The sequence below is a fragment of the Ciconia boyciana genome, chromosome 2 (assembly GCF_034638445.1).
Source record: "Ciconia boyciana chromosome 2, ASM3463844v1, whole genome shotgun sequence".
Lineage (NCBI taxonomy): Eukaryota > Metazoa > Chordata > Aves > Ciconiiformes > Ciconiidae > Ciconia > Ciconia boyciana.
The window spans coordinates 151,644,824-151,668,322 of NC_132935.1; the positions used below are offsets into that span (position 1 = coordinate 151,644,824).

Consider the following 23,499-nt stretch of genomic DNA (forward strand, 5'->3'; position numbering starts at 1 on the left):
TTTGATTAAGGAGAGAAGTGGCACCTCTCAATCACCAAAACCAGTTGCTGCAGCACTAGGAGCTGATGAGTTGAACCTGTCTCCAGATCTCATGAGACACGAGCTGTATTTTCGGTTTATTATCTGCACTATAATGACTATTTGCTTACTGAAGTCAATGGCAAAACTTTCATTACAAAGTTTCAGGACAAACACTCACCTTAGGCATCAGTGTTTATTTTCAGTACACACAACTCCTTTTCTGTTTATATTATCCAGGCACACTGACTCCCTTGTTTAAAGGCTACCTCTCCTATGTTGCTCAAAATTGTCCAAAGTATGGCACAAATGACATTCTGAAACGTGCAGGGATTCAGACAGACTCACTACTTGATCTCGTTTTCCTCAGCATCACAATTTAGGATGTGCAACGCCGCTAGCAGGGCTGACCTCTGTTCATACAGGGTTTCTTCTCCAAAATGTACAAGATGATAAGCACATTGGCAAACCTCCATAAAGAAACACATCTTCTTTGTTGAGTTTGACATTGTTCAATTGCACTATTCAGTGCATTTGCTAAGAAATATCTGTAAAAAAGTGCAAGAAAGTTGAAGATTATTAAAGGAAGGAAAAACAGATGAAGGAAACGAAGGGGACTGAGGAAGAAGGTAGGCTACAGGAGAGGTAAAAAGGTGAGAGGCCAGGCCTAGGAGAGGGTGGAATTGGCAGGACCTTGCAGGTGGGAGGTTAAGGCTGAGTGACACATCGGTAACATGTAGCAGCTCTCATGCTAGGATACTTTAGGTATCCTCTTTCAGGAACTTGCTTGGGTTATTAGTTTCCCTAAACCCACAATTTATTTTAATGAAACCATTTTCCTTTTTTAGACCAGCTTCAAAGGAAAAAAGAGGAGGAGTTTCTCCCTCTCTACATCAATGAATTTAGGAAGGACAAGTCATAGAATTCCACAGGAAACTTGCGTACTTACTGTGGAGAGACGGAGGAAACACAAGTTCCTGCTCCATGGCATGCGTACATAGGAGATAAATTGAAACGTAGTATTTTACAAGCAATCTACTCTCTGTCTTCTGGATCATCGTGGGATACAAAACAAAGATAATAAGGTTATAGCAATTACCTACAGACCCTGACTTACCCGGAGGCTACCAAGAGCGTAGCTCAGCAGTGAAGACCTGCTAACACACGAAGCAGTCACATGGCCCCTAACATACACTACAGATGTACCCACAAGTTTTACATAAATGACTGTCTTTAAATACTGAAGAAAACGATGTCTTCTCCATTCCACATCCAGGGAACCACGCAGCAGGCCAACCACGACTTCCTGGGCGCCCTGCAGCTCTGCACCCCAACCACTGCCCTTCTGACCCCGCAGAACCTGCATACTGCCGCCCCTACAGCAACCCTGCTTCTGCATCCCAGGCACGGGCCTAGGCAAACGTTTTATTTCCCCTCCAGGTTCACCTCCACGCCCACCTTTACCCTCCTGCCCTGGCCTGGGGGGGCCCGTGCGAGGGGCGACCGCAGGCCCCAGCAGCCTGGCATGCCAGGGGCCCAGGCCGCCGCGTGCTTCCTCGTGCCGGACGGGCAGCTGCCCGCACCCACACGCCTTGGGCCCGGCCTAAGCAGCTCAGTTTGTTCCCTCTGCCTGGAACGGGCCGCTGCCCGCACCCACGTGCCCGGGGCCTGGCCTGGCCTGGGTGGCTGGGTTTTCTCCCTCTGCCTGGGAGCAGGCAGCTGCCTGCACCCACATGCCTTGGGCCTGGCCTGGGCTGGGCTGGCCGGTTAGGTTTGCTCCTTCATGCCCGAGCTGGCAGCTGCCTGCTCTCACACGCCTCGGCGGCAACCCGGCGCCGCAACCCGGGGGCGGCCCGCGGCACCGGGACCCGCTCCGCGCCAGACGGAGGAAGGTTGAGCCTCGCCGGCCGCCGTCGAACGCGGCGGACGGCGCCTGCGCAGAGGCTGCTGCCGGCGCGGCTCTGCCCGGTAATGGCGCACCGCGCGGGCGGGCGGGCCCTGTCCCTGCTGCAGGGCTGCCTGCGCCTCACCGGCCCGGCGGCGGCGGCCGGCGGCTGCGCGGGCCGGGGGCAGGCCCGCCTCGGCTCCTCCGGCGCCGCGGTGCAGAGGGCGCCGCAGGCAGCCGCCGCCGAGGAGGCGGGTGAAGGTAGGGGTCGCCGGGCCGCGCCGCGTTCCCCTCAGGGCCTGGCTGCCGTGTGGGGCCGGGGCGGCACGGCTGTTTCTCCCGGGGGGCGATGAGGTCAGGCGAGGGCGTGGGGAGCGAAGTGGCCGCCTGCCGTGTTCACGGCGGGTGGTTCGGCTCCGGGAGAGGATCCTGGGCACTAGCAGCGTCCCGGGCGTGGTGTGCTCCTCGGGGCCTGGGGAGCCCCTGCCGGGGGGCATCCCCACGGCAGCGAGGTCGGCCTGTGCTTTCCCGGCCGTAGCGCCAGGGTGCAGTCCAGGAGCCCAGAATCCGCTATCATTCTCTAGGGCTGTAGATATCAGCTAGAGATAAACGCAGTCTACGAGACCAGGTGACCCACCTAATAGATGAGGGAAAGGCTGTAGATGTTATCTACCTGGACTTCAGCAAAGCCTTTGACACTGTCTCCCACAGCAGTCTCCCAGAGAAGCTGGTGGCTCATGGCTTAGGCCAGTGTACTCTTTGCTGGGTAAAAAACTGGCTGGATGGCCGAGCCCAGAGAGTTGTGGTGAATGGACGTAAATCCAGTTGGTGGCTGGTCACCAGTGGTGTTCCCCAGGGCTCAGTTTTGGGGCCAGTCTTGTTTAATATCTTTATCAATGATCTGGATGAGGGGATTGAGTGCACCCTTGGTAAGTTTGAAGACGACACCAAACTGGGCAGCAGCGTTGATCTGCTTGAGGGTAGGAAGGCTCTGCAGAGGGATCTGGACAGGCTGGATCAATGGGCCGAGGCCAATTTTATAAGGTTCAACAAGGCCAAGTGTTGGGTCCTGCACTTGGGCCACAACAACCCCATGCAATGCTACAGGCTTGGGGAAGAGTGGCTGGAAAGCTGCCTGGCGGAAAAGGACCTGGGGGTGCTGGTTGGCAGCCGGCTGAACATGAGCCAGCAGTGTGCGCAGGTGGCCAAGAAAGCCAACAGCATCCTGGCTTGTATCAAAAATAGTGTGGCCAGCAGGACCAGGGAAGTGATTGCCCCCTGTACTCGGCACTGGTGAGGCTGCACCTCGAATACTGTGTTCAGTTTTGGGCCCCTCACTACAAGAGAGACATTGAGGGGCTGGAGCGTGTCCAGAGAAGGGCAACGAAGCTGGTGAAGGGTCTGGAGCACAAGTCTGATGAGGAGCGGCTGAGGGAACTGGGGTTGTTTAGCCTGGAGAAAAGGAGGCTGAGGGGAGACCTTATCGCTCTCTACAACTACCTGAAAGGAGGTTGTAGAGAGGTGGGGGTCGGTCTCTTCTCCTAGGTAACAAGTGATAGGACAAGAGGAAATGGCCTCAAGTTGCGCCAGGGGAGGTTTAGATTGGATATTAGGAAAAATTTCTTCACTGAAATGGTGGTCAAGCATTGGAACAGGCTGCCCAGAGAGCTGGTGAAGTCACCATCCCTGGAGGAGTTAAAAAAACTTGTAGATGTGGCACTTCGGGACATGGTTTAGTAGGCATGGAGGTGTTGGGTTGACAGTTGGACTTGATGATCTTAGAGGTCTTTTCCAACCTTAATGATTCTATGTTTTCTATGAAGTGACAGTGGTTATCCTGAGAGACCCCCTTAGAAAGACATAGGAAATGTTTGATTGATGCTGTGTCTTTAGTACAAGCCAAGAACTAGTGAGGACTGCCTGTTGTTCATGTGCTGTAACTTGGGCGTACCGTGTAACTTACAGTTAATGCATTTGTGAGCCTGAGGCCTGTGCTTCTACTTATGTTCATGTTTCAGAGCTTGAAAAACATTAGGTAGCAACCTTTTTTTAAAGAGAGGAGATCAGGCTGTATTATCACAGTTTCACAAAACCAACAGTTTTTGCTGTTCGTATCCTTGTACTAACAAATATGTAGCAAAATGGATTAAGGAACAATTCCAGATTTCAGTTAATCATTCTTGTTTTGGTGTATAAATTTGATTATTAGTCTCATCTGCTTTGCTGCATGACTACATGAATGCTTGCATTAGCATCAGTGTGCAGAGGGCAGCATTAGAATATGTACGAGCACCATGTGGAGGACGGGGCTGTTTCTTCCAGCAGCAGTGCTGGTGTACACCTGTTTAAAATGATTGTGAAACTCTGGCACTAACTGGAAATGTTGTATGGAACAGGGGAAGAAAGCAAAGCGGACTGCCTCTCATGCATTTAAAATGCTTACCACCACCATTTGGATGTGATCATCTGCATCTGTGCTATGACGGACTGTGCAAATGACAGCAGAGCCAGGAAGAGATGTCAGAGCACATCTTCTGCTATAGTAACTAAGCATGTACAGGTAGTAAATCATGCAAGAATCGCATAGCCACTCTGGCCTAATGCAGAGAGCTGTGGGAGTGAGAAGATCTGGGCTCATCTCCTGATTGTGTCACTCGTCTATGGGACTTCTCCTTTCTGCATCTCAGTCACCTCACACTTCTCTTCCCCCACGGAAAATAGGATATTTGTCATCTTCATAAAGTGTTTCTTTGGTCATCTGATGAAAAATGCTATACAAAACTAAACTATTGAAACAACTACTTTGGGTATTTATTATTTACAAGCCTGCGTGAGAGCTCAGTAAACTTGTAAAATAAAAGATTTTTTTAAAATAATAATAAATACTAACAAGTGTCATTAGATGATGGTTAAGATTTTCTTGAGGCCACAATATCCTGTGGGTTCCTCAGAATCAAAAACATGGAACAAAGAGTTCTCTATTGAATCTTCCTGTAGCAGATAGTAGCTGCAGGGAAATAACTGTGTGTTCTCGAGCTTCCCAGTCTGAATTACAAATGTCAGTATTATCAGGTAGCAGCTTCACAGACTCTGGTAATGTGGTGTGCTCAATGGATTAGTTTGCTCTGCAGGGAAGTGATTATGATTTCAAATTTAAGACGTGGCCCCTTTGCCTGTATGCAGTCAAGAAAAAAGTTTCTGTGTTTCTGGATGTTCCAGCATGTCTCATTTCCATGTTAATTCTGTAGGCTGTCAGCAGCAATATAGATTGCCAGTAGCGTGGTGAGATATGACTGATCTGTGGGTTTATTGTAGTAGAGTAGATGAAAGTATAGTATTAAATGAAAATTTTGAGTAGGAGTTTACTGTAAAAGAAGGTGAGGAGTTGTAAAAATAAGCAAGTGATGAATTGTTCCGAAGGTGAAAGTGCTGGTTTTGTGGTAGCCGAGAGAGATTATCTTTTATGTGCAGCTTGCCAAAGGTCTAGCTCTGCCTCATACCCTAGCTGGTGTTTCTAGACTTGTATGTAGAGTCCGACTGTGTGTGATGAATTTTTTGATGGTGAACAGCAAATCAAAAAAGAGCTAAGATTCCTTGTATCATCAAGCTTCCTGTGGTATCAAGGGAAGTTAGTATTGTGTTCTTCCTGCATTTCCTATTCCTTATTCTTACAAATGTATGCATTTGTGAGAGAAATACAATTATGTTTGTGTCTTCCATTCATTCTTGATTGTTTTCTGTTTTGCTGTGACCCTTTTAGAGAGCCAGGGCAAACCTTTGTTCAGTTGTTCAATCTCAGAGGAGGAGATTAAGTGTACTAAAATAAGTTTTAAATCTTTTTGTTTATGTAGAAAAACATTGACGCTTGTTTCTTCTCACAGATGCTGAAGTCAATATCAGAAAGAAGACATTCACTGAGGTTCAAACAGAACGATTGGAGCAAGCAGAACAGACTGTTTTAATTAAGTGCCCACCAAAACTTAATGAAAAAAAATTATTGCAGTATTTATCCGGTCATGGAAACATTAACAGTCACTTCTTTTTTGAAAATCGTGTAAGTAATTAACAACGTAAACTGAAATCTAGACTTAGACAAAAAGAAATACTAGCATTTGGTCAAGGCCTCATACATGTAAGTTAAACAAATTATATACAATTAATATATTAAATTAGTTTTATCTTTGTTAATGTTTGCAAGTTGCTGAGCAACAGATTTTTATTCATAAGGCAGCTAAGCAACACCTCCCCTAAGGCATAGGTCTAAAAAAAGGTGTCTAAAAAGTGTTGAGGTACAGAAAATAGCATTCAGCTTCAGGACTGTTTTATTAAACTGTCTCAGTACTCCCGGAAACAGTTGAATAATATCAGTACAATCAGTTCAAGGCTTGTATGCATTCATCTAACCCTGTCTATTTCCATTCTTAATGTTTTAGGGTATCCATGCTTTAATAGAATTTTCTGAAAAGGACAGTATAGCCTCATTGCAGGATGCTGTTGGTATCCCAAGTGCTGCAGAGCATCATGTCGTCCCATTTAAATCTAGACTTTTTACTTTCACGCTGAAAAACCCAGTGAGTCAAGCTGCTGAAGAGACACCAGTTCACCTCTCTCCTCAGTCTCACATTCCAGCGAAAGAGCTTATTCAAAAGCTTTGTCATGCAGACAATGTAAGTATAGGTTTCTAGATATCTCTCATTTAAAACTGAACCATGTCTATTTCAAATTTGCAAGTGGTCATGTGCAACTTATAAAGCAATTTATTTCTATTAAAATAAAAAAAGTAACCCCCGTTAGAATTTTGTGTGAATGGTTCTCCTACATTGAAACAAATAGACAAAATTAGTCATTTTAATTGTCAAAATAATTTCTTCTGTATGAAATAAACCTGTTTGAGATTAAAAAAAATAATCTTTTAATTGCAATTATATTAAGTAGATGAAAATATATGTTAATAGATAGAAGATGGGTCATTGTATTTTTACAATGTTTGTTTTCTTAACTAGATAAGCAGTCAGATGTACATTCTACTGAATGAGTATCAGCTCACAGAAGAAAACATCAAGCTCCGATTTCTGGCCTGTTCTCTGGTTCGGGATTTCACACGTGCGTATTTTCCAGACAGCGTGGTAAAGCCATTTGGCTCTTCAGTCAACACCTTTGGCAAATTGGGATGTGATGTGGACATGTTTCTGGACTTCCATGATATACGAAAGCATGCTACAACAATGGTAAGATTATGCTGTGCATCTTCAGTCTGTTGGATTTCTTCAACAGAGCAGCTCATTTGCTGTTTCACACACAGGAATCAGTTTATTTATACTTAGGTTTTACATGAGTTCATACTATAGATTGTGAACAAGTTTATTTGAATGTTTGGACTTGAAGACTTTCTAAAGCTGGATGTGACATGAAAGAGATCTTCCTTGCAACAGGAAGAAAATAATTTGGTGTTTGCGTAGTCTTTGTACTCTCAAGGTGAATTTCAGTGTGGAAAAAAAACCCCTCATCCTCCAAAATTGATTCAGCAATGTCAGACCTTCCCATCCTACTGTTGGGTTTTCTTCTCTGGAGCTGCTGGGCTTCATCCATGCTTTTTTAAAGCTTGGCTTTGATTTTTAGGGTCCCCTGTGTTCTGAAGCATAGTAATTTTGTGCATGTGTATACCCATGCATTTTGGGAGGGTTGTCAGGTTCTTTTCCTTAGTTTAAAGAGTTGACTTCATGCTACAGAAAAGTTACTGAATAATGTACTTATATATCCATAAGAGTGTGTGGAGGTGTGAAAGTTTAAGACCTCCTGGGATAGTATTGGTGAATAGTTGCAGGTGGCACACATGTTCATGTTTGTGGTGTCTGTCCAGAGAAAATTACCATGTTAACAGCACTTGATTTTCATTGTGAAGGGAATTAGTTGGCTTACTCCTGAAAGGAACCCGAGGGTAAGCTGATGTATGTGAACTGTAGATGTTTTGGGGACCCCGACCCAGGAGCAAAACAGGAACCAAGCCAGATCAATAATGCAGATATTTCAGTTGTCAGACTTTCCATAAGATACTTCATAATTATTTGAATGCCTCATTGATAATACAACAGTAAGCACCAAGACAAGTGGTGATTACTAAGCACATGTAGAGGCTTGAAATTGAAATACGCTCACTTGAATTTGCTGACCAAAGTACAGAATTTGCATCAACACCTTGAGAAGTTGGAGGGTTACAAGACTTCAGTAGGCAATATTCAGTCAACAGTATTGCCTTTTTCAACACACATCCTAAATTTCATCTTAATCATGTCTTAACCTGTACTACAATTTGGAAATCTGCACTATGTAACCAAGCTCACATGTTTAGTGTTGGGATTTGGGCAGCTTCAAATCGTAATAGTTATTTAGAGTAAGTTATGTCTCAGTCCTTGTGTGTGTAGGCATAAAGAATGGGAAAGGACTAGATAAGGCATTTTTGGAAGGCTCTTACCTCTTGCTGCTGTTTTTTAACTGTGGACAGTGTAAATGTCCTTTCGGACTGGAGAACGAAATATGAAGGAGAGAGATGAGAATCAAGGATAGGAAGAAGGGAAAGTTGGATCAGAAATGCCCTGTGGAGAATTTGGGATTCTTCATGGATTCTGAGTGGGTAATTAAGTAAGTGATTCTGGTGTTTTGAAAACTTTTCCTTTTATTTGGTGACAGATAGTTTGGGGAAAAACAGCTTTGTTTTCCTTAAAAAAAAAAAAAAAAATTGACAATGCACTTAAGCTTTTGAAGACTGAAAATTCGCTCAGCTTTTCTGTACAATTTGTATATTGCTATGTACTTTATTTTTAAAGAAATATCCCTTCAAATGCATATAGTTTTTAGTATTATTGGAGTGATCAAACACAAAGAAAGCAAATATGTCAGCTGAAAAGCAGGATCATCATGCATGTGTGGGAAGTGTTAAAATCTAGGAACCCTTTGCATTTAAACAGTAAATTTGCCTTTTAAATTTTGAGGGAAAAATCTTTCAAGTATAGAATGTCTATTTTCAAAGCATGTTTTGTAACTAGCTGTTTTCTTTAGTATTCATCCTCTGTAGAAATAGAAGTTCTATTGTGAACTTTAGAGTTATTTGATGATGAACAGGGTTACTAGCAGTTGTGATTACTTGTGGACGGTCAACAGACGTATTACTATGGGGATGCTGCAGCAAAAGCCAGCAGGCATACTATCTGATCATATGTCTTTAAGTTACAGGACAAGTTAATAGGCTGCATGGCGCACTTACAGAATCATAGAATGGTTTGTGTTGGAAGGGAACTTTAATGGTCATCTAGTCCAACCCCCCTGCACTGAGCAGGGACGTCTTCAACTAGATCAGGTTGCTCAAAGCCCCGTCCAACCTGACCTTGAATGCTTCCAGGGATGGGGAATCTACCACCTCTCTGGGCAACCTGTTCCAGTGTTTCACCACCCTCACCATAAAAAATTTCTTCCTTACATCTAGTCTAAATCTACCCTCTTTTAGTTTAAAACCATTACCCCATGTCCTGTCACAACAGGCCTTGCTAAAAAGTTTGTCCCCATCTTTCTTGTAGGCCCCCTTTAAGTACTGAAAGGCCGCAATAAGGTCTCCCCCAGAGCTTTCTCTTCTCCACGCTGAACAACCCCAACTCTCTCAGCCTTTCTTCAAAGGAGAGGTGTTCCATCCCTCGTATCATTTTTGTGGCCCTCCTCTGGACCCGTTCCAACAGCTCCATGTCTTTCCTGTGCTGAGGACTCCAGAGCTGGATGCAGTACTCCAGGTGGGGTCTCACCAGAGCGGAGTAGAGGGGCAGAATCGCCTCCCTTGACCTGCTGGCCACACTGCTTTTGGTGCAGCCCAGGATACGGTTGGCTTTCTGCACTGTGAGTGCACATTGCCGGCTCATGTCCAGCTTTTCATCCACCAGTACCCCCAGGTCCTTCTCCACAGGGTTGCTCTCAATCCCTTCATCCCCCAGCCTTTATTTATACTGGGGGTTGCCCCAGTCCAGGTGCAGGACCTTGCACGTGGCCTTGTTGAACCTCATGAGGTCACATGGACCCACTTCTCGAGCTTGTCCAGGTCCCTCTGAATGGCATCCCATCCTTCAGGTGTGTCATCTGCAAACTTGCTGAGGGTGCACTTGATCCCACTATGTCATTGATGAAGATATTAAACACTACTGGTCCCAATATGGACGCCTGAGGGATACCACTCGTCACTTATACTCTGTGTGGTGCAGTGAGGCTTTTGTCTTGTGTACAAGCACAATCTTTATGCGCTGAAGATTATGATCTTGTTGGTTTTGTTGTAATTTTGGAGCATTAAAATGTGGGCATATCTGCTGCATCAATGTGAAAGTATGTACAAAAATAAGGTACGTTAGAGCATTGTCCTGTGAAGAAGTGTAGAAATCATTAGTGCAACTCTTGTGTCTTGATTTAAGCATAGCCAAAATAGGAGACTAAGGTGCCAGCACTTAGAGAGCTTTGTACTTTGTAGGCGTGGTGGGTTAATGTTGGCTGGCCTCCAGCTGCCCACCCAGTTGCTCTCTCACTCCCCCCTCCTCAGCAGGATGGGGGGAGAAAATAAGTTGAAAAAGCTTGTGGGTTGAGATAAGGACAGGGAGATCACTTACCAATAACTAACACAGGCAAAACAGACTCAATTTATTGCCAGTTAATAACAGAGTAGGATAGTGAGAAATAAAAAAACAAAATTAAAACCACCTTCCCCACCCCACCCCCTCCTCCCCCTTCTTTCCAGGCTCAACTTCACTCCCCACACTTCTACCTCCTCCCCCCAAGCAGCACAGGGGGATGGGGAATGGGGGTTGCGGTCAGTTCATAATGCCTTGTCTCTGCCGCTCCTTCCTCCTCATGCTGTTCCCTTGCTCCAGCGTGGGGTCCTTCCCACGGGCTGCAGCTCTTCAAGAACTGCTCCAGCATGGGTCCTTCCCACGGGGTACAATCCCTCAGGATCAGACTGCTCCCGCATGGGTTTCCCACGGGGTCACAGGTCCTGCCGGAAAACCTGCTCTGCCATGGGCTCCTCTCCATGGCCTGCAGCTCCTGCCAGGAGCCAGCTCCTGCATGGGCTCTCTACTGGCTGCAGCTTCCCTCAGGGCACATCCACCTGTTCCGGCGTGGGGTCCTCCACAGGCTGCAGGTGGATATCTGCTCCACTGTGGGCCTCCATGGGCTGCAGAAGGACAACCTGCCTCACCATGGTCTTCACCACGGGCTGCAGGGGAATCTCTGCTCCAGTGCCTGGAGCACCTCCTCCCCCTCCTTCTTCACTGACCTTGGTGTCTGCAGGGTTGTTTCTCTCACATTTTTCTCACTTCTCTGTCCCAGCTGCTGCACAGCGTTTTTTACCCTTTCTTAAATATGTTCTCACAAAGGTGCCACCAGCATCGCTGATGGGCTCAGCTTTGGCCAGCAGCAGGTCCGTCTTGGAGCCGGCTAGAACTGGCTCTGTCCAACATAAGGAGCAGCTTCTGGTGTCTTCTGACAGAAGCCACCCCTACAGCACCCCCACTACCAAAACCTTGCCATATAAACGCAATACAGTAGGAAAATAAGATGTCAAGTATAACTCCTGTAATAGGCAACAGACAATACTTCAGAGGAAGGCAGAAGTCTCATATAGTTGGCAGTGTGATTTATAGGGATAATGATATTCTCCCTGGCAAACTCTGTTACTAGCATACATAAGTTGACTGTCTTAGAACAAGTGAAGACAAGGGGAGGTAGCTTTAGTTATGAGATGATATAGCAGCAGTGGAAAGGGTATCTTCTGATTTCTGCACTGTTGCAACCTTTCAGCAGGTACCAGCCATGGAGGAGGATGACCAGGTATTTCAGCACCTATTTACATTAAATAGCATTTTTCGAGTCTTATGGCAAACTGATTACTGATTGTGAATTTAAAAAGCAGCAAAAGTGGGAGCATCCTTTACTAAGAGTGGACTACCAATACAGTGTTTGACCACAGATAAGATGTTTTTAACGTGAGGTTAGTTTGGGAGATTAGTGAATGATTTAAAACAGAGTTCTGTGATATTTTTTAGAGTAACAGTTTTTGCGTTAAAACAGTTATGCTTCTTGCTGAGGGTACAATATCAATTTACCCCAAAGTAATAGTTTAGTTTATTTACATTTGCTGTTTTGAGCAACATGGCAAGAATAGGGGGAGAACCACAGGGTTGGGGCAAGTGTATTGGTACTTCAGCCCCCTCAGCTGACACCAAAGCTATATATGAAGGTTCTATCAATTGTTAGGAGTGTCTGTTTTATCATTACAAAAAAAGTCTTCATCCAGCATCTAAGAGATATTGAGCTGCTGTCTGGGAAGGCACATTGTGGTTTTTGTCACAAACATAAAGGTCTGAATACCAGCGCACCTACCTGAATACCAGCGGCTGAGTCCCCATCTTTTTCTTTCCTGTTACCTACGTCAATGTTGATAGTTATAGGTTCCTTTCACTTTGAGCCAGCCCTGCTGTAGCATGCAGCTCCACAGCCAAATGGGATTAGGGACCTCTGTCTGGCTGTGTTCAAACACACGCACTGGCTGGAGAACTGTTGGCAAGGGGAGAGCAGGAATGGCCACCTCAGTGATTGCCAGAGTGACTCAGAAATTCAGCACCTAAAGTGAGTTTGTGGGAAAGACTGCAAGGTTCATAACTTCTGAATTGTTTCACCTGTCTGTGAGTGCATGCTTTCTTTGCACTAACCTGGTAGCAACAAAAGCAATCTCCTCTGTTTGTGTCTCAGAGGACTAGTTAGGTCACTGTGTAATGCTGTTTGTATAGTATGCATTCACCCATGACATGTTCCAAGGGGGAGGATAAGTCAGTGTCAGGTATTGGATTAGCAAGCAAAATTAGCTGAAGCTTAAAACCATAGAGAGACTATAAAGAGAACAGAGATTTCATAGGTATGAAGTTATTTTATTGAGGTATAAACTACAAATATGACAATTCAAAATACAAAGACCTACAGGAAAATTCATGTCTGATGTTGTCAGAATACATCTCCATGTTTTTTTTGTCAGAAAAACTGTATCTGATGTGAAATGATTATTTTAAGTCTTACAGAAGCTTATCTTCATTTTGAAGCATTAAGTAATTTGCATGCTAAATTTTTTTATTTTTTTTAAATTAAAAAGTAATTTTCCTTTACACTGCTACGTGATTCACTAATAACGCATTGTTCTTTGAGGATTTGAAATGGAATTACTGGTAGTTTGAAATGAACGGTGGTTTGGTTGTGTTTTGCCCCACTCTAATTTAATTGTACACTCCTCTTTTCAGTCAAAGCATATATGGTCTCTTGGGAATTCCAGAATTACTTGTTTTAGGCAATAGTGAGATGTAGTAGTATTATATCCTCCTCTGAAGAAGTAACTTTACGGTAAGTTGATCTATTAACCTGGAAAAATTGAATCACTGAAGAAGAATATAAAAGAGAAAGCAATATATTTTTACCTTTTTTAAGTTCTGCGGGCTGCTTTGAATAATTCTTATCTTTCAGTCTCTAATTGTACAAACTCCTTTGCAAATTGTTGTAGTCTTTCAGAAGTATTCTTAAATGTGTCTCTGGTTCCAGAGCTAACAGTTTACTTTTAAAATTCTGTTTTAGAAAAAAGGTCCCTTTGAAATGGAATATCAGATGAAAAGATTACCGTCTGAAAGATTAGCAACTCAGAAAATTCTTTCTGTGATTGGTGATTGCCTTGATAATTTCGGTCCTGGATGCGCGAACATACAGAAGATACTCAATGCTCGCTGCCCACTGGTGAAATTTTCTCATCAACCGACAGGATTCCAGTGTGATCTGTCAGTGAGCAACAGGTGAGACCTGGTTTTAAAACGTTTAGGAGGAATACTAATGTACTTATGTTCTGAAAACCTGTAATGAAAACTGTTTAGCCTACTCCTTTCTGTGTTCTTAACAAATGTGAATGTTGGCTCTGAAAGTAAAAAGGATATTTTTGACTTCTAGAACTTAGGTTTTAATGTGCTCAAGATATCTTTCTCCAGCATAGGAAATATTTGCTAGCTGAAACTGAAGACTTAAACTACTCTGTACAGTAACATTGGCTTATAAGGAATTGAAAGAAGGCAGTGTTTGTTAGTCATTACTTCCCTTCATGTATACGGGTATATACACAGCCTTCTTTTGATTGTTTTTCAGATTAAGCAGCTCCATTGTGTTAATTTTCAGTGATTGGGCTTCTGGTTATTTTGGTGTCTGTTTTTTTTTCTTCTTAAGGGCCTGCATACACCTGTTTGCTGGCAAGGTATCTTGAATGCTAAATTAGCTCACTGCATCAGAAAACGGAGTCTGAAGCACTACTGTCATTTAGGACCTTTCACAGCAGTGCCCAGTAGAGGGAGCAGGCTTCTTAGAAATACCTCTTTGCATCTATTTTTCCTCTTCCAGCTTGTTCTCATTTGGTTGATAGTAAAGCATATAATTTGTTTTGCTGTCACTTATTTTATTAAGAAATACTCACCTTAATTCAGTATACATATGTAGCCCTGGCATAAAGGTACATAATCGAAAATGAGTTATTAATCCTTTTCATTGCTGTTAGGGAATAGTGAAATATGAGTGATTATCTTTCAGAATACTTTTGATTATCTTTCAGAATACTTTTGATATGACTTTTAGTGCAGATTTTGTGATTTGTCTACATCAGATACAATCAGATCCTAGACTGAATTTTCTCAATTACCCGAAGTTCTGTTTCAGAATATGCAGGAGTTGTTAAGGCAGTACTGATCAAATGTCTTACAATAAAATTACTTTAATATATGCAGCTACAGTGAAAGTCAGCATACAGTTCTGTGCAAACTTCCTTGTAATTCTCTGCTGATGGTTTGGCTGGTTGGGACTGTCTGTGTTGTCTTGTTATCATTTGGAGTAATAACAAACCTCTGTGGACACAAGGAAGCACTTCACAGTTGTAATTCTGGAAGTCTAGGTGTTACAAAACTTTGGCATGGTAAACTTCCCGAAAATGCCATGGTGGAATTTTAGAAGAATTCAGTGCAAGACTGGGAGTAAAAACTTCTGCAACTGTAGTTCAACAAGCACTTTAGACCAAAACTGACCCCAAAGTAAGTTTTGCTCTCACATTGTGCTTCCATTTTTCTTCTGCTTTTTCTTGCCCTCCCATTTGTACACTAGATGAATGTTTGTATGACCATATGATGAAGCAGAACAAAAACTGATCCATCTGAAAACCTTTCAGATTAGTTGTTTTTTCAGCAGGACCAAACGTTAATCATATGAAAATTACCGAATTGACTTGTTTTGCAGATTTCATTGTGTCTCTGCACTTCACGTATTTTTCACTGCATTATTTTGTTACATTTTAGATTAAAGTTGTAAAAGAAGTTCTAGCTGTATTTTATTATATATTAGGATAGAGGTATTATCTAAGGTACCTCAAAGGCAATTGTGGCTAAATTATGTTTTTCACCTTGATTCTGCATAGTTTCACTCCTGAGTACTTGATGGTGGGTTTTTGTTTTTGTTTTCTCCCACTGTGATGTGGAACAAGGAAACAGGAAACAGTGCAAATGCAGTATTATTATTTACCCATAACTGTATCCTTCTTACTACAGAAAACTACCAGGTATTTAATCGTGGACAATTTCAGGCATTCTCTTCTATTTTTTTTAAATGCATAAAAGTTAAATGTGGTGGGTTTTTTTTATGGATACCCTCTTCCCTTATAACTGATGCTCTAGGGCTGAACAACGAACACGTCATCTACTTCACAATTCTCTCATTATTTACATGTCTCTTACTTTTCATTTCTTCTTCAGCATTGCTATAAAAAGTTCAGAACTCTTGTATATCTATGGCTGTCTTGACTCCCGTGTAAGAGCACTAGTGTTCAGCGTACGATGTTGGGCCCGTGTTCATGGACTTACAAATAGTGTTCCTGGTACCTGGATTACAAACTTCTCCCTAACCATGATGGTCATGTTTTTTCTGCAAAAGAGATCACCACCTATCATTCCAACACTAGACCAACTTAAAGAACTGGCAGGTAAGGACTGCTGTTTATGTGTTTATTGAAGTGACTTTCACATTTGTTTTCTCTGAATTGATGAATAAACCCAAGCAATTTCTTTATGCTCTCAAATTCTAATGCATATTATGTGTGCCTTAAGTTTGAGGGAATATGCAAGTTTTACTTGTATTTTTTTGGTGAAAATAATGCATTTTTAAAGGCAAAATAAATCCATTTTCAATACAATACTAAATTCTATTTAGAGGCGTTAGGCTTGTTCTATGCCTCAGATAATTAAAAGTCATTTATTTGCTCAATGCTCCCATGCTGGCTGTTTTTTGTTTATTTTGTATTTTGTTTTTTAGAAGACTTGTAGGGTCTCAAAGGTCTCTGCGGGTGTAAAGGATTTTGTGCATATTGATATGATGTGTATTGTTTTATAGATACCAAATGTTTAAAAGAGAGGCTATACTTTTTCCTCACAATTTGTAATATCCTTGAGACTGTTCAGGCCATCTGCAAATAATTCTTACATCTTTGCAAACAAGCTGTTCTGGCTGTTTCATACATAGCTTTCAGGGTGTATTATCTTCAGTAAATCTAATGAAAGCATAGAGAATGACACCCCAAGTTCTTGATTCCTTGCTCATGCCTTCTGCTTATTGACATGCTTCCTTGGAAGCTTTGAGTGCTTTGAGTGGAGAAAAAGGTCTGTGTTCAGTTGCTTTAAAATCAGTTTAAACATTTCCATCAGAATTCTATAGAATTTTTATGCATAAAACAAAACACCTGTCCTGAAATTTTACAAGAGTATTCCTAATTCTCTTAATTTTTTTTCAGAAAGAGATCATGGACACTTTGGGTCTGATTTTTTTGAAACCCTCATATAGGTATTAACCTCAGAGATTTGTGCTGTTTAGTGTATAAGAAAGCTCTGTATGCAGAGTTAGCAAGTTTGTTACTTAAAAGAAGTAACTTCAGAGATACAAAGATGTCATATGCCTTATTCCTGTAGGCTTTTGAAAATACACCATTTACTCATGTTTCTTTTCCTTTGCCTGTCCATAGACTTTTTTTCTTTTAAATCTTTAACCACTTAAGTTGAATCTTAACCTGAAAGTTCACTCGCAAACTCCTAATTTGATTCGCTTAATATGATAGAATTCATTGAATTCAGTCATGTCTGTTATCTGAATTTTATTAAATACAATGGCATTTTATTGTTTTATCACTGTAAAATCTGCCCATGATTTTTGTTTCAGATAAAAAAGACAAGCATGTAATTGGAGGATATGATTGCTCATTTGTTAGTGATTTAAGCAAGATTAAGCCTACAAAAAATACTGAAACACTTGGTAGGTAAATCTTCATCAACTTTTTTTTTTTTTTCTTCTTAATTTTTATGAGCATATTGAAAATAAACTTTTCCTTAACATTATTGATGGCTGTTGTTTTTCCTTCCCCTAGATGTATTGTTGGGTGACTTTTTTGAATATTTTGGAAACTTTGATTTCAGAAAGAATTCCATAAATCTTCGAAAGGTAAATGAATTTTAATCTCTCATCATTATCAGTTGAATTTCTCTGTCTGCCTTTTGACAAACTACATATGCTAAGCAACAATTTCTATCATTTTTAATTGTATATACAAAGTACATTTAAATCGGTTGTATCCAGAAATTGAGTCCTTTCTGAGAAGGAAGAGAGTTTTCCTCTCAGAGCCTAATCACTTACAGCACCATTAAGAACATTTACAGTGTCATTACTTGGAGATGTTGGAAACCACAAACTCTGATGCTAAGCCTGTATGATTTTTCTTGAAAACCTTGTAATAAAAGTGGAAGTTTTAAAAAGTAGAAGCTATTTTGCTTCTGTGAGAGAAAGACCATTAAGATGTTATGATGTTATGTCATAGCAAAAGTCTATGACAAACCCTGTACACCAACAGGCTTTGCATTTAGAGTTGGGAGTCCAGACCCAAACAGTGTTTGCATTAAAACTTACAACTGAGTTCTGAAACTTGCTTTTGGCATTTGAGTTTCCTGCAGCCTTTTCTATCAGCCTACAGTAAGTGTACTGACAACTCAGTAAGCATGACAGGTAACATGATCATTCTGTGCTTGCAAAGAGGTCTGCACTATCACTTTGGTTTACTTTATATGTTTAAGTCATGCAATTTATTGATACGTGTGTGTGTGTGCAAGTACAATAGAAATATACGTGAATGTAACTACCTTAACTGGCACCTGTTCCCGCTGGGCTGCTTACAGGATGGGGATTTCAGTGCCACGTTGCTATGCGGACGCTCTTTTTTTTGTTCTATTTTCTACTTGGGCACTGTGGATTACTGGCATAAGAGCTCTTTGCTGCTGCAGGTTGATCCTAGAAACTAATTCATTAAGCTGGAGAACTTTTGTTTGCCATTAAGCCTTAAAAAAAGCAGGTAAAAATGTACACAGGTTGGAGCCTGAGCTAGTCAGGGGAAATGTCTGTGCTGCTGATGTTTTGTTCTTTAACTGGTGAGTCCTTTTGGCCCTGGGGCAAGAGTATGTAGCATGTACGTAGACACTTCCTGGACTAGCATTAGCTGGTAGGCTCCTTCTAGAGCTGGTGATGGAAGGCTTGCAGAGGTTCTGTAACACAGAGTTGGTCAGCTAAGGAGTACTGATAAGCACTGAGTTGGAAGTGCATTTAAATAGCAAACTACATAGTCATCAACAACTTGTGTTGTACTATACCAAGTGCCCAAAAGTGGACCATGACCTGAATAGTTCTGTACTTAAAAGACAGACTGAACTGGGAGGAATTTCAGCCAAGGCAGTAATCTTGTTTTGTTATACTAGCTCTTAATGAGCACTGTGAGAGGAATGGTTTGAACAGTTTAAGTGCTTGTAGTAGTTTATCAAACTGGGCTATGCAGGTTAATATGACACACTCATGCTGCCCGTACACAAATGGAGATAGGAGTAGGAGGTTGCAATGAGTGAGATCTGAGGTTTGTGGAAAAGCAAATGGGACAGTGGCCAAAAAGACAGGCTAAGCTGTAGTTGTGTGTTCTTTGCCTTGAAGGAAATCTAAGCTGAATGTGGCAAGGAAAACCACCACTAAGAGGATTCAGAGAACAGGAGTCATACAGTCAGGTTGACAGGAAAATTAACTTGATTAATAATGCCTTTTTTTTCTTTTGCAGAAAGTTCTCTACTAGGTCAAAATGCTTTTACTCTTAATGCTAATGTAATAACTTGAGTGATTTGTTACTTGCTCAGCCTATAATGCATATATGCAACTTTGGCTTTTTCTTTACACTGTCTGCAGGGAAAGGAAGTAAATAAACCTGAGTCGTCTCCTCTTTATATCTGGAATCCCTTTGAACAAGACCTTAATATCAGCAAGAATGTTAATCAGCCACAGCTGGAGAAATTTGTAGCTGTGGCCAGAGAAAGTGCCTGGATTTTACAGAAGGAAGATAAAACTCAGCGAATGATCAATAAAGAGCCATGGGGACTGGCAGCCCTACTGATACCATTTGGAAAAAGTAATCCCAGCAAGATGAAGAATAGGATGAAAGGAATAGGAAGTGAAACAATCAGAAGCCTCTTGGACTCTTTAAAGTTAAATAATGCAAACAGTCTAGAAAAAGCAGTGGGAAAGTGACTTTCAGCACAGAAACACAGTAGCTGATATTCTGTTTTAGGAATTGAATGTGACACACAGTCTGAAGAACATTACTTTTAATATTTCTAGTATGGTGAAATGGAGAGTCAAATGACCTGTTTTCCATCGTGATGCTTTTTTGTACAGGTCTGCTTTCTTTTTGTACATTTTTCTCCTCCTTACTCTTCACTTTTCCATCTGTTTTATAAAATGAAGAGCATTCAAATGCAAGTTTTACAGATACATTTTGGAAGTAACCGTTAAAAAGACTGACAGGAGCAGCATGGGAAAAAGCCTTTGGGAATTCTGTTGGCTAACATACAAATGATGGGCTAATTAAAAGCTCAAGAAACAACCACCTTTCAGTGAAACCACAGTTTAAAAGAAGATGAATGTTAGAACCATTGCTTCCATTCCAATCATATTCTGGAAGCCAGTAAAACCAAAGTGCACGTATCTATTTTTGCAATTGTTTTCCATTCATGTAGATAGTGCCAAGACAAAATAAAGAGAATGGAATTAGATAGTAGGGTTTGCAGTTTTGTAAAGCATTGCTCTCCAAGGGTAGTGCAACTGTTTTGCGTTGGAAAGGTGGTTTTGCTCTAGTGTTTACCACCTGATCTCAAATTTCTTCAGTCAACTCTTTTGTTTTCTGTACCCATAGGACTGGTTCCCACCCACACTTGTATATACACTCATGTCTCTCATTTTGCCTTCAACTTCACTTTAAACCTGTATTTCAGGTTCAGGCAGGGGCTTTTGCATGCCCTTCTCGTCTCCTCGCTCTCCTCAAAGTTGCTGCCTACTAGGCAACACCAAAGCCTTCCTCTCGCTATCCTTTGCAGAGGGATCTGTCCCTTGCAGAGATCCACAGAGAATCATATATCGTGCTGGAGTCCTGTTCCCAGTCTTGCCTTGTTTGTTGGATATTCAGCAGAACGGTGACTGTCCCCCTTCCAGATCAGTTGGGCCAGTGAGAGTCAGTGCTTCTCACTGACTTAAAGCATTGAGTTCTCTGCCCATCTGCCACAAAAGAGTGTTTTAAGAGGGAGAGGGGAGGGAGGGAAGGAAGGAAGTCAGAAAGGGAAATGGAGGGCATGCAAATGTCAGATAGATTTTCCAGGTACATTTGTGAGTATTCTACCTGTCCAGTTTGAGAGCCACTCATGCATTAAAACTAAATGGTAACAGTGATAACGACTCTACAGACTGTTGTCTTTATTCTTAACAGAAATTCTGTATAAGACATTACTGTGACTCAGAGATTATCATATAGATGCACCATTGGTGTTTATGATTACAGTTTCACTTTCAGTATTTTTAGATTCTTTAATGTTGCAGTGGTATGTGATTTTGTGTAGACTTTCTTTCTAATGGTGTCATCTGAACAGTTAAAAAGTGTGTTTTCTCTTTTCCCTGAGGTATTATTTATTGCAAATACTGTGGGCAGTAATGCATACTTCCAAAGTACTTGTAAAAACTGGGCAAGGAAAAGTGCTTTCCAGCAGTTGGCAGACTAAAGGCTTAGACGTTGAGTGGCAGGAAGACCCTCTTACAGATCAATTCCATATTAGTTTATTTGGAGTTTAAAATAATATTTCTATGTATCCATTTCCGATTCATGAAAGTTTTCTCGAATAATGACTCACATAATCATTATTTTGGTCACAGGAATTAATTCTCATATTAACTTCTTCAAGATTGACCCTTGAATTTCAAGCTTAGTTTTCTACCTAAATCCTGGTGCTAGTGTGTGAACTTCTTTTTGGAGGCTGGTATGAAGCTTATTGTAACTTGTTATTGGTACTAACCCAAAGCCTTTGATAGCAAGCTTGGCACTGATGCTGTAAGGAGTCAGTTGCTACTTTAATCTTTATAGAACCTAGAGGTACGTTTTCTGCTGTTTCCCCAGCAATAGACTTTGAAGCTTTTTGAAGCTTTTTGAAGATTAGGGCAGCACTTGGGTACTTGTGAGTTTTCTTTTTTCCAGCTAAACAAAATGGGTAATACTGCAGTGGGATAATAAGAAAATGGCTTCTCAGGGACAGAAGCATACAGCAGAACTGTGGCAGCATATACCTACTTCCATTATATTCACAGTGGTTCACTCTGACATACATAGGAGAGATTTTATAAGAATTTTGACACATAGACACAGGACAATTGTAGTCAAATACCAATAAACTTTGTCATTTGGTTATACAGTTGAGCCACGCTGAAGCACATACTTCATTTCTAAATGTGTATAGGCATTCAAGCTGCTTAGTGTTCCTTAAAAGGCAGGGCAGAACATGGTTACTGTACATGCAGTGCCTTTCAGCATCACTTTTCTGTTTAGACTGCCTGTCCCCTTTGGGAATAGTTCTGAACCCTTGTCATGGCTGTAGGCCAATTTCTGAAAAGAAAAGAAAGAAGCCAAAAGCAGTGTTGTAACAATGGAAATACACAGGTGATTATTTCAGATGTCTGCAAGTCCAGGGAGCTGGAGGCTGGCTGCTGAGCAAAGCCTAGAGACTTTGAGGAGCAGCTATCATTGATGATAGAAATAAGCCCGCCTGGCAGCTTTCATAGAGGAGGCTGCTAGCTGGGGGTGGAGAACCGACCGTAAGTGTCCCTAGAGCATGAGCTGTGTCTGGGAGAAGAGCTGTGTGACACTGGTGGAACTGAAGCCACCTGTGGGAAGAAAACCAGACAGAAGAGGACCGAGATTTGAGGGAGTGTATTTGGCAAATCAAGAGAGATGGTGTGATTATAATTTCCTGAGGGCAGCAGCCTTATCACATTGAAGATGGTTAGAAACAATCAATATGGTTCTGTTGGTAAAAACAAGGGTTGGATATTTGTCAAGAAAGGACTATGATGACAGTCTGGATTTGAGAGCTTGTCCATATGGTCCAAAAACATGTAAACAATGTCTCTGCGAGAGTGAGGCAATAAGTTGTACTTACTTCTCAAACTTGGCACTGATATGCTATATTGTGGGGTAGGACTGTTGGGGAGGCCACATATAAGGAACATCAGTGCATTAAACACATTTTTGTCCCTCTGCCTCTTCCCCTCGCTGGGAATAGTTTTTAGTGCTGTCTCACATTCCCTGGCTCTTAGCTGGTTAGGGAAACTGAAAACATTTAAAAGTTCCTTGCCATGAGAAAATGGTCTTTGGGACATTAACTTCAAGTTAACATTTGTTGCTAGGGATTTCTTTTGTTTTTTTTTTCCTAAATGTTTGATGCTCACAACAGTTGCAGGAATGGGTTCTGCTACACTGCCAGTGCTCCATCATTCCTCCATAGCTTCCTGGGAATCTGCAGCCTTGGTCTACAGTTAGCTGCTGGGTGAGCATCTGTGCGTGGTGCTCATGGCTAAGACAGAGTCACAAAACTGAGACTGCTTGGCTGGTAGCAGATGCTCTACTCCTCTGCCTCAATTTCAAAACTACAGTTCCTGCCTGGGATTCTGTCCTGTAGGCTTTAGATCACAGTATAATTCGGGTTGGGAGAGACCTCTGCACCTAGTCCAGCCTCCTCAAGCAGGATCAGCTGTGAGATTAGACCAGGTTCCTCAGGGCTTTATCTAGTCAGGCCTTGGAAATCTCCAAGGATGGAGACTGCGCAACCTCTCTGGACAACCTGTTCCAGTGCTTGACTGTCCTCATCACCCTGGGGGGCTGGTCTGTGATACAGTGCCACATGCTTGTCACTCTTGCTACCATCCATCACAGATGTTCGAGCTGCTCCTTCCTGTAAAGACCCCCGCCAATCTTTCCTTCTTCCTTCCCTGTCTTTCCTGAGGAGCTTGTATCCATCCATCACAGTGCTTCCACCACATGCGAGCTCTCCCACCATATCTGTTATTCCAACAGTGCTGTAGTAACACTGTTCCCCAGGCTGCCACACGTTTGTATCTGTACA

At 42.1% G+C, this 23,499-nt stretch overlaps 1 protein-coding gene and 1 long non-coding RNA gene across 2 annotated transcripts; one reads left to right on the top strand and one right to left on the bottom strand.

Annotated features, from left to right (window-relative positions):
* Positions 1-528: 528 nt before the first annotated feature.
* LOC140648486 (uncharacterized) lies at positions 529-1,943 on the bottom strand. Its single transcript, XR_012041230.1, has 3 exons — positions 1,477-1,943; positions 968-1,067; positions 529-566 (listed from the first exon to the last, which is right to left on the bottom strand). It is a non-coding gene; the product is annotated as an uncharacterized lncRNA (long non-coding RNA).
* Positions 1,944-1,947: 4 nt separating this feature from the next.
* On the top strand, positions 1,948-21,870 carry MTPAP (mitochondrial poly(A) polymerase). Its single transcript, XM_072854544.1, has 9 exons — positions 1,948-2,164; positions 5,785-5,957; positions 6,337-6,570; positions 6,907-7,131; positions 13,547-13,758; positions 15,745-15,971; positions 17,198-17,290; positions 17,403-17,476; positions 19,250-21,870. Exons 1-9 carry the CDS (start codon positions 1,990-1,992, stop codon positions 19,586-19,588), a joined length of 1,752 nt encoding a protein of 583 aa, XP_072710645.1. The 5' UTR covers positions 1,948-1,989; the 3' UTR covers positions 19,589-21,870.
* Positions 21,871-23,499: the final 1,629 nt, after the last annotated feature.

Bases quoted from the DNA above. Each gene is read 5' to 3' on its own strand.
- MTPAP (XM_072854544.1), top strand. From the start codon at position 1,990: ATGGCGCACCGCGCGGGCGGGCGGGCCCTGTCCCTGCTGCAGGGCTGC. The intron at 2,165-5,784 runs GTAGGGGTCGCC...TTCTTCTCACAG, and splicing joins CGCCGAGGAGGCGGGTGAAG to ATGCTGAAGTCAATATCAGA. The intron at 17,291-17,402 runs GTAGGTAAATCT...TCCTTCCCCTAG, and splicing joins AAAAAATACTGAAACACTTG to ATGTATTGTTGGGTGACTTT.